Source organism: Terrapene carolina, unplaced genomic scaffold (genome assembly GCF_002925995.2).
Source record: "Terrapene carolina triunguis isolate 2854851 unplaced genomic scaffold, T_m_triunguis-2.0 Scaffold112, whole genome shotgun sequence".
Classification (NCBI taxonomy): domain Eukaryota; kingdom Metazoa; phylum Chordata; order Testudines; family Emydidae; genus Terrapene; species Terrapene triunguis.
The window spans coordinates 22,518,552-22,538,706 of NW_020664463.1; the positions used below are offsets into that span (position 1 = coordinate 22,518,552).

A 20,155-nucleotide genomic window follows, 5' to 3' on the forward strand; every position below is an offset into this window, starting at 1 on the left:
AAGTCTTGCCACCAAAGACTGAAGGACCTGCCGCCGAAGACCCGGAGCAACTGAAGGACCCGCCGCCAAAGTGCCGCCCCTGCTGGGAAGCACTCCCGAGTAAGTAAAAATTAAAAAGGTGCCACTTTTGGGGAATGTGCTCAGTGAGAGCAGCTGCTCCCCACCCCCTCCGCCCAGCTACGCTACTGACTATAATGTCTTCTGTGTAGCTGCTCCATTAGCAGGAGAGTTTCCTGCTAATGTAGCGCTGTCCACATCCCTGACAGTCAAACATTTTGCTGAAAAAAGTGCTAGTGTAGACAAAGCCTTAGTAAAGTCAAGATATACTGCTTTTTCTCCCCCACCCCCAATCCACAAGGCTTGTTACCCTGTCAAAGAAAGCTATTAGGTTGGTTTGACACCATTTGTTCTTGACGAATTCATGCTGACTGTTACTTATCACCTTATTATCTTCTAGATGTTTGAAAATTGATTGCTTAATTATTTGCTGCATTCTTTCCTGGTGCTGAAGTTAAGCTGACAGGTTTGTAATTCCTCAGGTTGTCTTCATTCCCCTCTTTATAGATTGGCACCATATTTTCCCCTTTTTCTTTCCCCTGGAATCTCCCCTATCTTCCATGACTTTTCAAAGATAATCGCTAATGGCTCAGATATCTCCTCAGTCAGCTCCTTGAGTATTCTAGGATGTATTTCATCAGGCCCTGCTGCCTTGAAGACCTCTAACTTGTGGAATTAATTTTTAACGTGTTCTTTCCCTCCTATTTCAGTCTCTGATCTTACCTCATTTTCACTGGCATACAGTAAGTTAGATGTCCAGTTGCTACTAAACTTTTTAAACCTTCTTTGATTGTTTCTGCCTATTGTGACTCCACATCCATGTTACCAGAATTATGCTTAGTGCTGACAATATGTAAAAATGACCTGTGCTGACTGTAAATTTAACCTCAAGTGAAGCCAAGGACGGGATGTCATCCCCCTGCAACCACACATCTCAATAGAGGTGAGTTTTGCCTCAGTTCTCTGCCCAGGGCAATCATGTTTCTCTTCTTCTCCACTGCAGATTAGAACAGCCATCTCCCTTTCCCAGGCAAGGAATGATATCCCTCAGAGTCCAAGTCAAGCCCTGCTTCTAGGCATAATTCGTTAATGTCATTTTCAAGCTTCAGCAGATCCTGCCAAGTAAAACAATTTTCAAAACCCCAAAGTAAGAAAGGTAAAAATGCAGCAGTGCTTCATCCTCACACCAGGGTCCAGTCACACAACTGAGAGAGAGGAGCCTGAACCAGTGGGGGGAGGAGGGGGAAGGTCAAGGACCTGCAGAAGGACTTTTCCTGCTGGTTGGACCAGCTACTGTAAATGCAGAGGAAATGTTGGACTAGGAGTGGGAGAGAGTTCATCAAGCATGGCACAGCAACTAGGAAGCTGGACCAACAGCAGCAAAGAGAACTGTCTAAACAGCTGATTAGCCTGATGGACAGCAGGCAGCCTGCCCAAACCTCAGTATCTACTTTTGCCCTAGTCCAGTCACCTACAATGATCTCCCCTCCATGCTACCCTATCATGCTACTGCTGGAGATTTCTGATTGGGGAATGAGCCAATCCAGGCACTCCTGGACTGGGAATGTGCCTACTGCGATGTACCAGTTCACTCTCTCCCATACATCCACAGGGGAAAGATAGTAGTTGCACTGGTGATTTCTCTTACCACATCTGATCAGTGTGATGTTATCAGTTTGTTTTCTGCACTTTTCTTAAAATTCTCACTTTTGAGGTAGTGACTATTGGGCTGCCTGTATTGTTAATAAAATATTTAGTTGCACAATACACATGTGGGTGAGTGCTTGGGAAAGAGACAGGAAGTTCAAACCAAAGCTTTTACTAAAGTCAGATGAACAACAGATCTACTTATAATAGTTGTATTGGACACTTGACTCCCATTTGCCCACACCCATCATTTGTAGGGGGAAATAGGGCATCCCTTACTACCCACACGCTCCTAGACCCATCCCCACTTATCAGAGACCTGTATCCACAAAAACAACGAGGCATCCAGTGGCATCCAGTGGCAAAAACAGACTTCAAAGAAAAACTGCAGAGATACAATTCATTTGCAAACTTAACACCATCAATTTGGGCTTGAATAGGGAATGGTTGGCTCACTACAAAAACTATTTTCCCTTTTCTGGTATTGACATCTCCTCATCAATTATTGGGCATGGACCACATCCACCCTGACTGAATTGGCCCTGTCAATAGTGGGTCTCCACTTGTAAGGTTACTCCCTTCTCTTCATATGCTAATATATATTTATGCCTCTATCTGTAATTTTTACTCCATGCATCTGAAGAAGTGGGTTTTTACCCACAAAACCTTATGCCTGAATAAATCTGTTAGTCATTAAGGTGCCACCAGACTCCTCATTGTTTTTATGTTCTCCAGATGCCTGTACTGGGCCTGTAAACTAGTACTATCTTCAACCCACTCTGGAGAAAGTTCTCCCCCTTCTCACTTATGTTGTGCAGTGTCCAGCATGCTCTGTTAACATAAATGGCGTTACGCACACTAGCCCCTAAACAGCTGGTAAGCAGTGCCATCTTGCCTTATTTCACCAAATGCACATTCCACCATCATTCTGAAACTGCTCTGTGTGTAATTAAACCTTCTTCTGCCAGGTGTTCTCACATCACGGTAGGGCTTCATGATCCAGGACAGTGGAGGATAATCTGGATCCACTGAAATATGAGGGGCCCAGACACCACTGCTATTCATATTACTGGGAGAGAATGGAGTCCCTTCTTGTCCAACCAGGTAAATGTGAGATCTTTGGAGTGCCCTGGCATCGTGCACTCTGCCATTTCCTCCCATGTTGGCGTCCTTGGCCATCTCTTTATGGTCAACCAAGGCCTGCATAACGAGCAAGTAATATCCTTGCCAGTTGACATATTCATGTGCACCTGGTAGGGGCAAACAGTGATCATATATGAGCCACCAATAGCCCCAGCACAATTCAGGGAACCCATTCTCTTAAAGCTAGGTCTTATTTTGGGGACATTAGCAGCCATCACCACCCATGGATAAACCACACAAACCTTCCGCACCACAGCACCAACAGTTGACCTGCTAATACCAAACTGATTGATTAGCCAACAAGCTGTAGCCCTCTGGGATAGCCAAGTAGTAATAGTAACCTGCTTTTGCACTCATGAAGTCCTCTCTTGTCTGCATGTCCAGGTACTGAAGTGTCAGGGCAAGCTCCTGACACAGTTCCAGGAAGATGGCCTTCCTCACCTGGAAGTTCTGGAACCCCTGCTGTGCATCCCAGGTTTGCATGACCGGGTAGTCCTACCACTCTGTGCTTGATGCCACAGCTATTAAAACCTGCATCAGCTATCTCCACTCCACTATGCAGGCACACTGCCTGCATGATCTCCACATCAAGGCACATAGCCACTTTCTCAGGGTGATGAGCCACTGCTGACATGCCCTCCACCATGTCTCAGGCCCTGCATTCACCTCCTGTTCCCAAAATAAAAGTTTCGCTAATGCCAACAGCTGGACTAGGTCATTGTTATGAGCTGAATCCATGGCTTGCTATTTGGGGGGGGGGGAGGGAGGACAGAGGCTGCGCACAGCAGTGAGGATCTTGCAGAGTCAGAAGCATTTTAGTTTACTGAGTTGGCAAGCTAAGAACTCTGTCTCACGGGAGCCCGGGAAGGACAGACAACTTCTTCTACAATACACTGCAAAACCATTCATAGTGTAGTGCTAAGAACCATGGGATATGCCCACAAAAATCGTAGCATCTAACCTGCATTAGTGGAGTACCAGTGTGGATGTGGCTATGACTTGAGTGTGGCTTAGCAGTGTATATGCTCACCTTGGGCTTGGCTAACCTGGTGTCCCAGACCTGGCTTCCCACACTCTGCAGTGAAGACATCCCCCAAGGTCAGGGCCGTCCTTAGGCATACGCAGCATATGCGGCTGCATAGGGCACTGGAAAATTTGGGGCACCATTCCCCTCGCTGGCCGTGGCTGGAATCCTCTCTTTCCTGTCCCCTCCATCCAGGGCCGGCTCCAGCATTTCTGCCGCCCCAAGGAAAAAAAAAAGAAGCCGCGATCGGCGGTGGCAGTTCAGTGGCAGGTCCTTCGCTCCTAGAGGGAGTGAGGGACCTGCCGCCCCCGAATTGCCGCAGGTGCCGCCCCTCTCCCTTGGCCACCCCAAGCACCTGCTTGTTAAGCTGGTGCCTGGAGCTGGCCCTGCCTCCATCACTCGCTCCTTAGCCGGCTGGCTGAGGGCTCCAGTCTCTGGCTCTGCTGCCTCAGCCCCGGGGAGTCCAGAGCGGTATGGCGGCCTGGCCCACTGCTGCCTAGAGCGGAGTCCCTCCCTGGACCTTGCCTGCCTGCACCGCTCGGTCTCTGGCGGGGGCTGGGCCGGGGCCAGAACAGGAGGAGCGAAACTTCCACATAAGTCAGCGGGCGGGGGGGGGGGGGGGGGGGGGGGGGGGATAGGCTGAATGAGAGAGGGAGGGAGGACTTAAAGTGCCAGTGAGCTCACTGTCTCTCACACTTCCCTAATACACACACACACACACACACACACACACACACACACACACACACACTGTCTCTCTCACCCACAGACTGGCTCTCACACCTACATACACTCTACCTCTCATGAGTCACAGTCCCCCAACACACAGTCACACACACTGGCTTTCTATGTCTCTCTCACACACACTGGCTCTCTCTCTCTCTCACACACACACACACACACACACTCCATCGCGCACACACATACACCCTTTTATTATTGTTGTTGACTTGTTATTACTGCTTGGTACTTCCTGTCAAAATGCTCGTGGTGAGCCAGGAGTGGCTAGGGGCTGCAGGAGGGCTGTAGGCTCAGTGTGTGTCAGTAATGGAGGGGATTCTGGGAATCCGCGGGCGGGGGTGGTGGCTGTACCCCCTCGACACACTGGGGTCAGTGGCGCTGGCTGGGGACCGCCTTCAGTGGAGCATAGGGGCACCAGTTTAATAATACGACATAGGGCCCCATAAATCCTAAGGACGGCCCTGCCCAAGGTAATTACACCTCTACCTCGATATAACGCTGTCCTTGGGAGCCAAAAAATCTTACCGCGTTATAGGTGAAACCGCGTTATATTGAACTTACTTTGATCCACCGGAGTGTGCAGCCCCACCCCCCCAGAACGCTGCTTTACTGCGTTATATCCAAATCCGTGTTATATCGGGTCGCGTTATATCGAGGTAGCGGTGTATTTATTATTTAAAATTGTTAACTGTCTCCCAACACAGTTTAAACACAGTTCTGCCCTCACCTGTCAATGGGATCTTAACTATGTCCCTAGCCAGACCTAAAGCTTTGGGTAATCCAAAACATTAGTATGATACAGGAACATGGTTAAAGCCTCAGAACAGAACTACACCTCTACCTCGATATAATGCTCTCCTTGGGAGCCAAAAAATCTTACCGCGTTATAGGTAAAACCATGTTATATCAAATTTGCCTTGAGCCACCGGAGTGCGCAGCCCCACCCCCCGGGAGCACTGCTTTACGGCGTTATATCCGAATTCGTGTTATATCAGGTGGCGTTATATCGGGGTAGAGGTGTATGTTGGAACTGGGTTACAGGACAACGAGGCTGGATGCAGCTGGATTTGTGGCATAGAGACACCTTACTTCTGGGCTTAAATTCTGCTGACCTGCAGACGCACAAAGGTCTTTTCATGTAACAATTATAAAATGTGTCCCTTTGGCCTGTCCCTGATGGATGTGCAGACACGTTGTTTGCAGTGAGAATGAAACAGCAGCAGCTCTGAAGTTTGGGTTTGGTTCATGCATTGTTATCCTGAAAGCTGAAACACCCATTAGAAACTGCAGTTGCAAGGACTGCAGGGACAAGATGAGAGACTCCCCATTTACAGCACTGATCTCCGCAGGAACTGACACGTTAGCACCCTGGAAGCGATGACTTTACAAGGGATGTTATTAACTTTAGCAGCACTGAGTGGGTTAATCGTGAATAGTAACTCTCTCTTCAACTCTTTCAAGGCCAAAGCCACTGGGCCCTGCCCTTACCAACCCAGGTCCTCCAGAAGTGTTGGGTGCTGGCATAGTCCACCTTTGTGACATCATAAACAGAGTTCTGCTGAAAATTACCCCTTTTCCACTTCAGAACATTTTACCAATTTTTGTTTCAAAATTTTGTGCATATGGGTGAGTTTGAACACAGTAACCTCCCACTCCATAATTACTGCACAAGTCCCACATCTGAACCAAACCCTCCAATCAGAGCTCTCGCTCAGCTGCCTCTAGCCAGGGATGGGCTCTCTCTCTCTCTTTCTGGCTTCACATCCTGGCTGGGATTCCGTTCCTCAAAAACTTGTTGCAGCAGTTTCACAAATTCTATGTACTTCAGTGGAACACGGAATGTCATTCCAATTCTTCCTATTTGCATTTGTCTCTATATGCATGACAGCACAGTTCTCCATGTTGCTATTACTGGGTTCATCTTGTCTCCACAATCTGTAAGAAACATGTGTGAGATACATATTGGTAAGAGTTTTAAGAGTTGAACAACTTGTAACAGGTGAGGATGAAAGAAGGGGGCAAATTAAACCCTTTAGTTAACCCGAAAGATTCTCCTACCAGGCTCTACACTGTTTCCTTAAAAGAGATTTATAGAACCTGCTCATGTTCCCCCAACAAATCTGCTCTTTACTGGACAAGAAGCACTTGTAGCTACAGTACGACCGGAGCTCCTTTGCCCTCCCTGCAACCCTCGCCCCCTTGCACGACCGTTACACTGTATGTTAACCTGTGGGACTAAGGAGAAGACAGTAACTGGTCTGCATCACAGGAGATACTCACGCTGCAGTCTCATTATATGGAGTCTGATCCACCCAGTGCCACTGGCCTTCCTGTGCCTGATCTGTCAGACCGATATAGTAATTCTTTTGTTGGAGGGATGTAACAGTTCTTTTTATCCAATTTAAAATGAAATCCTGAATAAAAATTACAAATTAATTGCCTACATTCAGTCATTGAGCTGACAGTAGTGGGCAGGAGTCCCTGTAGCACATGTATGCATGCGCATGAGAGAGAGAGAAGGTAATGGCTGGGACATCCCAGGATTGAATGAACAGGGAGATTGAATTCCCAGCTCACCTTCAATAGACCCCAAATACCAGGGGCGCAGGGGGTCTTCTAAAGATCTGAATGCTCAGCTCCCCAAAGAGTTTAATCCCCAGAGAGTTACCTGCTCAGTTCCTGTGTTGATCACCACCAAGTGGGAGCTCATTCCTGTGCAGTTTATCTCACTGTCACCCCAGTTCATGGTGTCTATAGAGAAGTAGTAGCAGCTGGACTGAAAGTGCTTCCAGCCCATGGGGCAGCATGTCCAGACTTGCCCTGAGGGAAGAGAAAGTCAAGGAGAAGAACTCCTAATAATGAGAGATGGAAAACTAGACTAGCCTAGAAGATGTGTTGTTAGAACATGTTAGCTCAGACAGTCAATAAACCCAGTGTAGACTAACGAGTTAGCTGACATCTAGAAAAAGGTAAAATGACTCAGTTAATGTTCAACCCCTTTCCTTGGGGAGACTCGTCAATAGTCTAATAGGCCTTCAAAGGTAGGGAATGTTTCCTCATCCCCATCCTGAAATGAGCTTCTTTTGCTCCCCTTTATCCCTCCCTCCTGTGACCACTCTCAGCTAACCCCTCCCTCTCCTTGTTGTTCACACTCTGCCTGGACTTGTAGAACGTCGCTATTTCTCCTCTTAGCCCTCACTCAGTCAATCTGTACAGACTTCATTTTGTTCCCCTCCCCTCCCCCATACATCAGTCCCTCCGGCCCAGTGTTGATCCAGAGCTGGGTGTGAATCAGGCCCCTAACCCAGAACGATGATGCTGGGGTTAATCCCTCCCTCCCTCTCTCTCTTTCAGTGTCACTGACCTTTCTCCTCAGCTCTCCCCAGGACACAATGCCACTCTGCAGAACTCTGGGGCAGGGCCTTGTGCTCTTCACAGCCTCCAGTTCCCTTGAGTAGAGTGACTGGAAAACAAGAGAGGAAAAAAAGAGAAGGGATCCAACTCTACCCTCCTTCTCCCCTGCCTGGGTGCAACCTGATTTCTTCATCTCCTGGCCATGGACTGTCCCAATGTGGCTGCCCCTTTGTAAGCTTCCATTATTGTCACAAGTGCCAACAACCACCTCCGCTGGGACAATAGGGCAGCTCAGCTCTCTTCATATCATTGCTGGCGGTGGGGACCAGATATACTGATTGACCAGAATAAGCCAACCGATCTTAATCAGTATTGCAAGAAGAGCGTCTGACCCACAGGGGAAAGATCAGGGTGAATGTGGCTAGGCAACAGGTTATTAATACTGGTACCCCTCATCCAAGCAGTAGCAGATGTCAGAGCCTAGTAGGTTGGTTTCCCAATGGAGGAGAAATCAGTGGAGTCTGGGTATTTTCTTGCTGTAACTTATTTATTGACACGACTCCTGTAACTGAGGTGGTCAGAAACGGCATTCAGGCAAATGTGTCTTTCAGAACTCTGAGGCCACACAACAATGCCCATTTTCTAGAAGCAACTCTGCCCCTAGAATTGACTATAGTTAGAGAGATTAAAGCAGAGAGAAAACTCTTGCTTTTCCCCACAGCTCCCTGTGAAAGAACTGCCGAGGCTGGTGACATCACCGGGGGTGTGTGGAGCTTCTTGGGAGTTGGTCAAGGTGATGTTGGAGAGTGGATCAAGAGAGAGACATCTGGGAATGGTGACAGGGCTGTCAAGGGAACCAGAAGTCAGAGGGTGTGGGGGTCAGACAGAAGGTCTGGCTAGACTTGCCTGGAGAGCTGGGCTAACTCAGGAAAGATTGAACCTGAGGAGGGAACCTGAAGAGGCTGAGGGGAGCAAAGTTTGGTGTGTCCCTGGTCCCAGAAGCTCCCCTCGTAGGTAGATTGTGGTGGGCTCTGGAGGAGAAAGATTCCTCAGAGAGAGTGAGGGACTCCATAAGCCATCCCAGTAACCCAACAATGGGGGTTGGTGCTGAGCAGTGACACCAGACACGGGCAGGTCACAGCACAATCTGCCTGTATATTTGTAAATAATTAAGAAGCTCAAGACAGACTTACACAGACAAGGTAAGATGAGTGGTTTCTGTGCATAAAACTATTTCTTTAATGCTTCCAATTCCATGTTAGATAATATTTGTTTTTGTTCTTGATAAATAAGATACTTTATTTTTGCTAACTTTACGACTAAGTCTGATATGGGCTACTAATTTATTTAGGCACCTGATTTCCACTTCTTGAAGTGTTGCTAGTTGAAAGGAGCGCGTAGAGGGTGAAGCAGCTTAAGAAATGCGTTGAGTGATCTAATGGAGAAGCAGCAGTCTAGGGGTTACAGCAGAAATTTCTCATGGTTAGTTATAGCCCAAATGTTATGGTAGGTTGGAGTTAATTGAGCTGTCTCAGTGAGCAGAAAGATACATTCCATTTAAAACAAAAGTTGAGGCTTAAAAATAGACTAGTTGATCTCTCCATAGATATGTGACCGTATCCTCTGATGTGCTGCGCACCCTCAATTCCTACTGAAGTCAGTGAACTGATGGTGCACAGCACCTTGCAGGACTGTTAATGAGGATGATGTCCTCACTGAGGACAAGTGCCCTAGACATGTTTAAAGATACTTGGATCATAAGTAAAAAAGTTATAAGAGATTAGAAATTACTTCTAGGAACTGGTGCCCCAGATGCAAAAGGCTCTGTATCTTGTTTCCCCTGAGCCATCCACTCTGCCTGAACTGGAGCCAAATTGGAACCAGCGTCCTGGAGCTGAAAGGCTGTGTATCCCATCCCCCAATCCGTTTGGGTCACCTGGACCCCACAAGCTGGAGCAGAACTGATGCTCTAGAAGGGAAGGGAAAGGCTCAGAACCCCATTCCCTGATCCCTCAACTCATCCAGTCTACATGACATAGAGTTGAATTAGAACTGATGCCCTGATACGGCTCTAGATATTTTCCCCTGATCCTTCTGAGCATCTCACACCCTACCATTGCTATTTAACATCCCTGATCCTCTGGACATTTACCACCCACCTCCTCCCACTGCCAAATCCTTCCCTCATATCCCAGACATACTTTTCTCAAGTGACCATATTGCTTGCTGCCCATTTCTAATCTTGTCCAGCCACTCACCTTTCCCCCTTTGCCAGCCAAACAAGGACTGTTCCCAACAATATATTCTTCAGGGCTTTCTCCGGGCCCAAACCTTTGGGCTCCCACCCTGTCCTCAAGGAGACTCTTCCACAGTCTAACAAACACCTCTGCTGGGAATTGTTTCCTGATTGTCCAGCAGGATATTTCCCTCTTTGCTTAATTTTATCTCCTTTATTCCCAGTTCTCCTCCCTCAGGCATCCTCCTCAAACAATTCCTCTCCCTCTTGGATAATCAGCCAGTATATACTTACCAATGAGGGCAATGAGGAGAGAGACACACAGCAACAGCAACAGTGCTGAGACCAACCACAGGAATCGCCACGTGGGCTTCTGGAGTGCACTCTGCGCCGTGCTCCTCTCTGGAGGTACTAAAGGCAAAGAAACCCCTAGCCCCCAAAACAGTCAGTTCTGCTGACAGTAGCCCTGTCTGCTAGGTGTGAGCAGCTGAATGAAAAACTTCATGCAGAGACCAAATATCAACCCTTATTCAAAAGTTAAAATGTTCTTAGAGACAGGACCAATTAGAACTCTGGGTGATGACCCCTCTGATGAAGCTCAAATTCCAAGCCAAACTCCCCAACTCAAGCCACTATAGTGAGCAAATATTCCAGTCACAGGTATTGGGGACTGAGGTTACATGTTTGAGGGGCATGGTGGATGGAAAGCTGGCTAGATCGTCAGGCTCAATGGGTAGTGATCAACAGCTCGATGTCTAGTTGGCAGCCAGTATCAAGCGGAGTACCTCAGGGGTCTGTCCTGGGGCCGATTTTGTTCAACATCTTCATTAATGATCTGGATGATGGGATGGATTGCACCCTCAGCAAGTTCATGGATGGCACTAAGCTGTGGGGAGAGTTAGATACGCTGGAGGGTAGGGATAGGGTCCAGAGTGACCTAGACAAATTGGAAGATTGGACTAAAAGAAATCTGATGAAGTTCAACAAGGACAAGTGCAGGGTCCTGCACTTAGGTCAGAAGAATCCTATGCACTGCTACAGGATGGGGACCTACTGGCTAAGCGGCAGTTCTGAAGAAAAGGACCTGGGGATTACAGTGGACGAGAAGCTGGATATGAGTCAATAGTGTTCCCTTGTCGCCAAGAAGGCTAATGGCATATTGGGCTGCATTAGTAGGAGTATTGCCAGCAGATCAAGGGAAGTAATTATTCCCCTCTATTTGGCACTGGTGAGGCCACATCTGGAGTATTGCATCCAGTTTTGGTCCCTCCACTACAGAAAGGATATAGACAAATTGGAGAGAGTCCAGTGGAGGGCAACGAAAATGATTAGGGGGGGGTGGGGCACTTGACTTATGTGGACAGGCTGGGGGAACTGGGCTTATTTAGTCGGCAGAAGAGAAGAGCAGAATTTAGGGACACTAGGCAGCCCAGAGTTGTTAGCCAGTCTGGGAGCTTGAGAATCAGGGAGAACCACAGGATGGTCTATCTGTGTCCAGCTGCCTCGCTAAAGAATCCTTTCTAGATACAATACAGCTGAGTCCTGTCTCTTCCCTACTGCGAGGTATCAGGGAGGTGACAGAGGAGGGAGGGGAATGGGTCACACACAGAGAGAAGGAGAGGGAAACACTCACTGAGGGACTGGCTGCTCCAGGTCTCAGTAAGGAGCACTGGAGGCACACAGGGGCATGGAGAATAAAGGAGGGGATTGGAGGCAGCAACACTCATTGCAGGAGAAGAGCCAAGTAGCTGGAGTGCTAATATCTGGTGAAGGTCCCTTGAGAGGCTGTAATAGTTTAAGTTTAGGTCTAGAGAGACTCAATTTTTTTTCCTTGTTCAGTTTGTAATTCTCAAGTCACCCAATAGCAGCAGCAGGCAGGGTAACAGGGTCAGAAGCAAGGCTCTTGATAGTGCACTCTGCTGAGAAAGTGTATATATCATTCCTAAAATACACAGTGAGTACACTGATAGTTACTGGGGCTGGTTGAAAATTGTCCATTGAAACTTTTTTTTAAATAAAAAATTGGGTTTTTGACAAAACAAAAATGGTCACGGGTAGTGTCTGCTTTCATTTTCTGAGGGAAAAAAAACATTTTCTCCTCAGCTCCCACTAGCTGTTACACTGTCAGTGCAGGGCCGCCCAGAGGGGGCCTGGGGCAAAGCAATTTTGGGGGCCCCTTCCATTAAAAAAAAGTTGCAATACTATAGAATACTATATTCTCATGGGGGCCCCTGCGGCCCCGGGGCAAATTGCCCCACTTGTCTGCCCCCCCCCAGGGGCAGTCCTGGGAAAAATAAACATTTAAAAACCTTCCACATCTTGGCACAAACCCAGTTTTGAGAACTTCTTTTCAAGTCACCTTTACAAGGTATCACTGGTTCTCAGCATCAGCTAGTGCTAAAAGGGTTGGACAAATATTTTCCGTCAAAACTTTTTTTTGGATCGAAAACTAGGGGTTTTTAAAAAGCAGAAAAAAATCACGGACAATGTCTGCTTTCCTTCAAAATCTGTTGTGGTTTTTTTAATTGAAAAGCTGAAATTAGTCTGCCAAAACCGGAACATGGTTTGGGGTTTCAGAAGTGTGTGGCCAAATATTTGCTGCTTGCTGTGTTTGATTATTTAAAGAAACAATAAAAAAATCCAGCTTAAAAAAATCCAAAACTTTTGAACCACCTCAGCTTGTGACCAAACACCTGAGCCCACCCAGTCAGAGATTTTTCCAGGTTTCTGATACTCTGCTGGCTTCCTTGACTCATATCTGTCTCCATAACTTTGGGTTCATTTAGGTTAGAACATAAGAACATAAGAACAGCCATACTGGGTCAGACCAAAGGTCCATCCAGCCCAGTATCCTGTCTACTGACAGTGGCCAATGCCAAGTGCCCCAGAGGGAGTGAACCTAACAGGTAATGATCAAGTGATCTCTCTCCTGCCATCCATCTCCCCCTCTGACAAACAGTGGCTAGGGACACCATTCCTTACCCATCCTGGCTAATAGCCATTAATGGACTTAACCTCCATGAATTTATCTGTTTCCTAGAGACTGGCTCCATGGAGTCCCTCACAAACTGGAGACAGTTACTGTGGGTTTGTCTTTAGTATAGCTTATGTACATACTCCACAAACTGAGCATTTGAGCTTGTTCCAGAATCTGGGATGAGCCTATGTTGTGAAAACTGAAATGCTCAAAATAGCACATGCATGTGAATGGACACAGGGTGCTAAAATTAAATTAACCCAGGGGTTCTCAAACTGGGGGTCAGGACCCTTCAGGGGGTCATGAGGTTATTACTGGGGGGTCACGAGCTGTCAGCCTCCACCTCAAACCCCGCTTTGCCTCCAGCATTTATAATAGTGTTAAATATATTTAAAAGTGTTTTTAATTTATAGGGGGGGGGGTTGCTGGGGGGGCAAAAAAAGGCAGAACCGGCTCTGGCTTTTTTGCAGACCAAAAAAAAAAAAAAAAAACCTGTGGGGTGGCCGGAAAAAAATAATAAACCTGAGGAGCTCCTTTGGGAGATGAAGTCCTAGACAGTGAGTCATATGCACAACTGCTTAATCAAAAGAGACCCTATAGAAAATAATCCAGATCTAGTGGTTTTCTTTTCATGAGAAAAATGGACAAGAAATACAGTGAAAATGTTTGTAATGGCCATCAAAGGGACTTCTCTGGCCATTATGAAAACTGGTGCATAACTCACGCAATTAACATGGAGGAAAGGGGACTGAGACTTGACTGGCACGTAGGAATTCTCCTTAATTCAACAAGCAGCAGGCTGTGCTGTGGAAGCTGATGAATCTGGGTTCTACCCCTGATGTTGGTATGAAATGCCAAATGGCCACATGCAGCAGAGTGACAACCATCAAGTCCTGGTTGGCTATGGATTTGTTGCAAAAAATCTAGGGTGTGGAAAGCTTTAGTTCTCTGTTCCCTGCAGCTAACATGGAGCTGGAATACCCGAAGAGACGTGCTCAGCCTATGCTTGGAGCTAGGGGTGTGATTCCCGCCGCCTCCCCTCTCTCGGAGCCTCAGCGCGCCGCGTGCAGGAGCTGCCCTGGCCCCTGGACAGCGCTGCAGCGGCGTGGTTCCAGTGGGACCGAAGCTTGCAGCCCCATCTCCTTACCACACGTCTTTGACTCAGTGGGAGGAGCTCAGGCCCCGCCGGAGCTACGCCGCTGCAGCACTGATGCGCCGGGGGATGGGGGAAGGCAGAGGTGGGGCCGGGGGCCCCTGCGGGGGCCGGGGCCTGGGGCAAATTGCCCCATTTCCCCCCCCCTCTGGGAGGCCCTGTACACTGTGCTCATTAACTGGGGGCGTGTGGTTGTCTATGCATGATCTTTGCAGGGAAGATCAGGAGGCCTCCTCCTCTGGAAGATTTTTAAATCCCTGACTCCGCTCCCTTCTGCCCCATTCCAAAGGTAAAATAGTGATTGTTCCGATGCACTTTTATGAGCCCTTTGGATAAGTCATCCCTGGCAGGATCTACCTACCTTCATATCTATCACTGTGGCCGTATCTGAGTGGCTGGCTCAGCAGTAGTCAAAAAGGAAGTAAAACTTCTCCATCAGAGGCAGGGAAAACACCCCAATATTCTCTTCCCTCTGGTGCTGACATTTTAACATGCAGCTCCTGAGGGCCCCCTCCAGCACATTGTCCTATTTAGGAGTTTCCAAGCTTCTCAAGGAGGATGTTGGGGGACGGGGGTTTTCTTCCGTTGCACCATGGATAGCTGGGCAACATGAAACTCACCCCCATCAGTCTTTGACGGTCCCCTGGAGCAGTTGCCATTGCAGTGGAGCTGCTGGGTAGTTATTTGCTGCCTCCTTCTTCCCATCTTCCTGTGTCTCTGCCAGTTGTCTGTCTAGTACCAGCCCCGCTCATGGGAGGCCCTCACTATACCACCCTACACACACCAGGACACTCTGCAGAGAATCCTGGGAATGTGGCTAGAAGACAGGCACCCTATGTTCAGCTTTGTTGTCACTGACCATGGGGTCAACATGACCAAAGTAATTATCCATGAGCACTAGAGCAGCAGCCAGCACTTTAGTCACACCCCTTATCTTCTAATCACTCACCCAAGTCATCTAGAGAGGCCCTGACTCTGTGAGAGACAACACTGCAATAGCATTGGTGGATATTTCCAGGGGCAGATTTACCATGAAACACAGTGCTCTGGCACGGGGCCCCCCAACAACAGGGGGCCCCAGGGCCAGGCACTCAGGCAGCTCAGCACTGGTGCACCCCCTGTGGGGGGGCTGCTCCACGGGAGAGGGGCTGCGGGGATAGAAGCTGTGGGGAGCAGGAGAGCAGGGAGGGAGGCTCACCCACAGCCTCAGAGGAGCAGGCAGGAGGTGTGGGTGGCGGGAGCACTGGGAACGGAGAGAAGCAGCGATTTGAAGGGGAAGCCACCGCTTCTCTCCAGCTGCGTGGCTGCCCCTGCTCCTCCTGAGTCCTCCAGCCCGTGCTTGCAGGGCCGGATTCAGAAAGGGGATGGGGCTTTAGGGGCTGCAGCCCAGGTCTCCGGGGCCCACTTAGCCCTGGGCTGCAGCCCCTAAAGCCCTTGTGTTCCAGCCCTGCCTGGCGGGAGGTGGGGGGCAGAGGCGGCTCCGAGAATCGCAGCCAATGGGAGCTGCAAGGGGTGGTGCCTGCGGGGCAAGCACAGGGCTGCACGGAGCCACCTGAACTCCCCGCACCTGCACCCCCTGCACCAAATTGGAGCTGCCCCAGGTAAGTGCTCCGCACCCCAATCCTCTGCCCCAGTCCTGATCCCCCTCCCGCACCCTAACTCCAGGCCAGACCCCCCCATCCCCAGCCTGTTCCTGCACCCTAACTCCCACCCAGACCCTGCACCGCCAGCCCCAGCCCGCTCCCAAACCCTAACTCCCACCCAAACCCTGCACCCCCAGCCCTGAGCCCCAGGTGGAGAATGCAGGAAAAAAATGAAAAATGCGAGGTAGGGCCCCAAAAATGAAGCTGAGCACAGGGCCCCACTAACTCTAAATCTGCCACTGGATATTTCTATGGCTCTCTGAAAGTAATGTACTAGCTATGGTCAATCCAGGGTCCCTTAGGCACCCCCCACGTTACTGGCAGCAGTGTTTGAGCATGCCCTGGAACCTCCCAATGTTCACCTGCAAGAACAGACTCATCAAATGCCTTTGGAACAGGACATGGGGGAATATTAAACTAGCACTAGCTCATCTTGACAGGAGCACGAGTGAGGGCAGGAGGAACATCTGAGTACAGTACATCCGAGCCTCAATGACAGCACAATGTCAGTGAGTCAGTCAGCTCAACTGTGCATGCATGTCTGGCTTCTGTGACTCCTTTCCTGAAGCAGGCAGGGAAGGACCCCAAGCAGGTCTCTGTCAAGGCAGCTGAGGTTGGCAAATCTGAGGGCAGAGCTGCAAAGTCAGATTGCAAATATCCTTGACAGCACTGAATACGTGTATATAACCCTGCCACATCGTGGGGTTGTGCTCAAGGTCTTGCAGCTTGGGATGGAGACCCACAGGGCAGAGCAATTTCTATATCCAAATAAATATGGACCAGCCTGCACCTCCTCCCTATATGGTACCCCCTTCTATTCCTGCTGATCCACACACGCTTGTCATCTCCCTATATGTCCTTCTTCCACATTCCGCTTTGTGCTTTCTCCCATGCAGCTTCTGGCTTGTGGATTGTTTTCAGTCTGCCTCAGGTTCCACTGTCTTCCTCTAGAAACCCCTCCTAACTTCTCCTCCTTTATGATCGCGCTACATGTTGCTGCTTCTGAAGTATTCTTCCTTACATTGCTGTTTGTCTTGTCTTCACCTGTAGTGTGTTCAGAGCAGCGACCAGGCCAGTTAGGCTGTAAGGTCATTGGGGCAGGGAACATCTCTGATGTTTGTAAAGTGCCTAGTAAATTTGCATAATTATATACAACATTTGTTAAGAGCAATAACAATTTTCAATTTTTGATCATTAAATGTTAGTTACTTTTCAGCAGAGATAGGCATGAGGCACAAAACTGGATCCAGTTTCAGATCTCAGATACTTAAACTCTCCAGGGATTTGGTTCAAGCCCATCTCTTCTACTCAGCCTTTGTTTCCTTCTTCTCTCAGTTCTATTCTTCTCTAGAGCTGGGCAAAAATTTTTGGATGACAGTTTATTCACCAAAAAATGCTGTTTCAGTCTAACAAAAAATATTGATTAATTTAATATATTTTTTTCAGGGAGCTAGATTCAGAAGGGGACTAGGGTACTGTGACGTTGCACTCTATATAATTTAATGAAAATATGCTAATCAGTGTGAATATAATATAACTGGAATATGCTGCATGCAAAAGGTCTCTTGTAAGGTATCATTACAAAGTTTATAATCTACTGAGTGTGGTCATCCTATTTGTATGAATGTATCATTCTTGTATCTGAAACTAGAAATATGAAATATAACTCTGAGGGCCTATTGTAATTATGCAAAGTGTGGGCCATTAATGGTGGTTTGGAAACTTGATGGCTCCCATCAACCAGGACAATTGACTGTGGATGGCTCTGTTTGCTTGCAGGCCTTCCTTTGAGTCAGGCTGGGAGGAATGAAGGCTTGGGGTATCACAGGGTGAGATTTTATCTGTATTCAGTTTTCTTACTGTATTAGGCATAGACTTGCGTGTTTTATTTTATTTTGTTTGGTAACTTACTTTGTTCTGTCTGTTATCACTTGGAACCACTTAAATCCTACTTTTTGTATTTAATAAAATCACTTTTTACTTATTAATTAACCCAGAGTATGTATTAATACCTGGGGGGCGGGGCGGGGTGGGGAAAGCTGTGCATATCTCTCTATCAGTGTTATAGAGGGCGAACAATTTATGAGTTTACCCTGTATAAGCTTTATACAGGATAAAGCAGATTTATTTGGGGTTTGGACCCCATTGGGAGTTGGGCATCTGAGTGTCTGAGACAAGAACACTTTTTAAACTGCTTTCAGTTAAGCCTGCAGTTTGTGGGACGTGGTTCAAACTTGGATCTGTGTTTGTAGCTGGCAAGCGTGTCTGGCACAACCAGGCAGAGTTCTGGAGTCTCAAGCTGGCAAAGAAAGCAAGGGCAGAAGTAGTCTTGGCACATCAGTTGGCAGCCCCAAGGGGGTTTCTGTGATCCAACTCATCACAGGTACCATTCACAAAACAGCCAGCAGAGGAAGTGCCCCCTTATAACCTTTGGATCAGTGGTTAGGGCACTCACCCTTGGACATGGAAGACCCATATCTGACTTGCTGTTTGAGAACAGGGAGTTGAACCCAGCCTCTCCCTCTCCTAACCATCCGGCTCGTCAGGGATGGGTGTCTCACTTGTCCCTGTTGAAACTGTTTCAGTTTGTATAAAGAACTAACTAGTACTTATTGATAGGGACTTGAACTTAGTGCTGCCCCTTGCCAGGTGAGTCCCCTCACAACGGGGCAATCATGTATTCTAGGAGTAGAGTTCTTTTCAGTCTCTCCTGCAGAAACTCTTCCTCTTTGTGAAAAGCACACAGTCATTAGACCAGACTGAGAAAATGACTCTACAGCTTAGTGGTTAGAGTAAACATGAGGGGATGCAACCACGGTTCAAATACCTGTTGTAGAGCAGGAAATTGAATCTGGGTCTCCCACCTCTCAGGTGAGTGCCCTAAGAACTACGCTGAAGGAGGGGGCACCACCAACTCCACCTGTTTTATGCACCTAGCCCTTTAAAAAAATGCCCAGAAACAAAACATTTAGCTCAACCTGATAGGAACTTCTGTCAACTTTTACAATTTGCTGAAAATTTCAAAAAATGGATTCATTTTGACCCAAACTGATTTTTTTTCAGATCTGCTAGTGAACCAAAAAAACCCCCGAGTTATTCACCCAATTCAATTCTGCACCCAATCCAGGCAGATTACGTGCCCCTGCATTCAATGCTGGCTCTCATGATGGGTACAGAGGACAGGCAGCCATCATGAAATCTCTGCTCTGGGTTCTCCTCCCTGCCTGCCCCGAGATACTGCAGGTCCTGTCTGTACTCTGGAAAAGCCCTGATAACAGTATGTTTAATTGCTGTCGCTGCCCCTCTTCTAGGCAACGTAACGTTCCCTGGGCCCCTGAATCTTTTAGCTACCAACATCTTGGTGGGTACAGACTTCAATACCATATCTCCTCCTTGTGGGCTCTCCTAATTCTATTGCTGGTATGACCCCATCCATTATCCTTCACATCTTAACCTTGCTCTGAGCTGTTCCAGCCACACACACACCGGGTGTGTCCCTAGAGATCCCCCTCTCTGTATCTCAGCCCTTTGTCTCTATGTGGATATGCAAGTGAGGTTCTGAAATGCTCTAACCTCTAATGCCCTCAGTGCATCTCCTCTGGAGATTTCCCTCCCTGAATCTCTTTCAGATCCATAACTTTTTTCTTGATCCCCTGTACCCTAGAAATTTCCCTTCATCACTGCCCAGGTATTGGCAAAAATCTCATCTATACCAACATTATCTCAGGGTCAGATGGCAGCCAGTGACCTACAGGGGAAAGGCTCTAACAAGCAGCTTCCTGATTCCCCTGAGCCAGACTCTGCCCCTAGCCTGGGGCTAGATGGGAAACGGTGCCGCAAAAGTGAAAGTCTCCATAGCCCATTCCCCTAAATAGTCTGTAGTTTACCTTTGGTCTCTGCAGGTGGTGGTGGTGCATTCTTGAACTTTACCTCAGCGTAAGTAACCTCTGATGCCATTTGGAGATTGTTGCCGACCCCTCTTCTTTATATATTTATATTGTTATTGCATTTAGAATTGATCTTTTAATTCCCTAAAGCCGCAGGCCAGTCATGGAGTCCTTCCTATCTGGAGTGTCCGCCACCCCTTCTCCTACCTGTCTGAAGAGGAGAGACAGGGAGAGGAAAGCCCCTAAGATGAGCTGGGAGGTGCTGGAGATGGAGATATATCCCAGACAGCTCT

The 20,155-nt window shown here is 48.0% G+C and overlaps 1 protein-coding gene across 1 annotated transcript; it reads right to left on the reverse strand.

Moving 5' to 3' along the window:
* Positions 1-6,396: 6,396 nt before the first annotated feature.
* LOC113406606 (C-type lectin domain family 4 member E-like) lies at positions 6,397-19,939 on the reverse strand. Its single transcript, XM_026652226.1, has 6 exons — positions 19,863-19,939; positions 10,497-10,631; positions 7,977-8,075; positions 7,281-7,432; positions 6,893-7,026; positions 6,397-6,547 (listed from the first exon to the last, which is right to left on the reverse strand). The coding sequence occupies exons 1-6, from the start codon at positions 19,930-19,932 to the stop codon at positions 6,397-6,399; spliced, it is 741 nt and encodes a 246-aa protein (XP_026508011.1). The 5' UTR covers positions 19,933-19,939.
* Positions 19,940-20,155: the final 216 nt, after the last annotated feature.

Coding starts and splice junctions, on each gene's coding strand:
- LOC113406606 (XM_026652226.1), bottom strand. CDS start 19,932: ATGGCATCAGAGGTTACTTACGCTGAGGTAAAGTTCAAGAATGCACCA. Junction 7,433..7,976: donor GGGGAGAGCTGAGGAGAAAG/GTCAGTGACACT, acceptor CTCTTCCCTCAG/GGCAAGTCTGGACATGCTGC. Junction 6,548..6,892: donor CCATATAATGAGACTGCAGC/GTGAGTATCTCC, acceptor TGTTTCTTACAG/ATTGTGGAGACAAGATGAAC.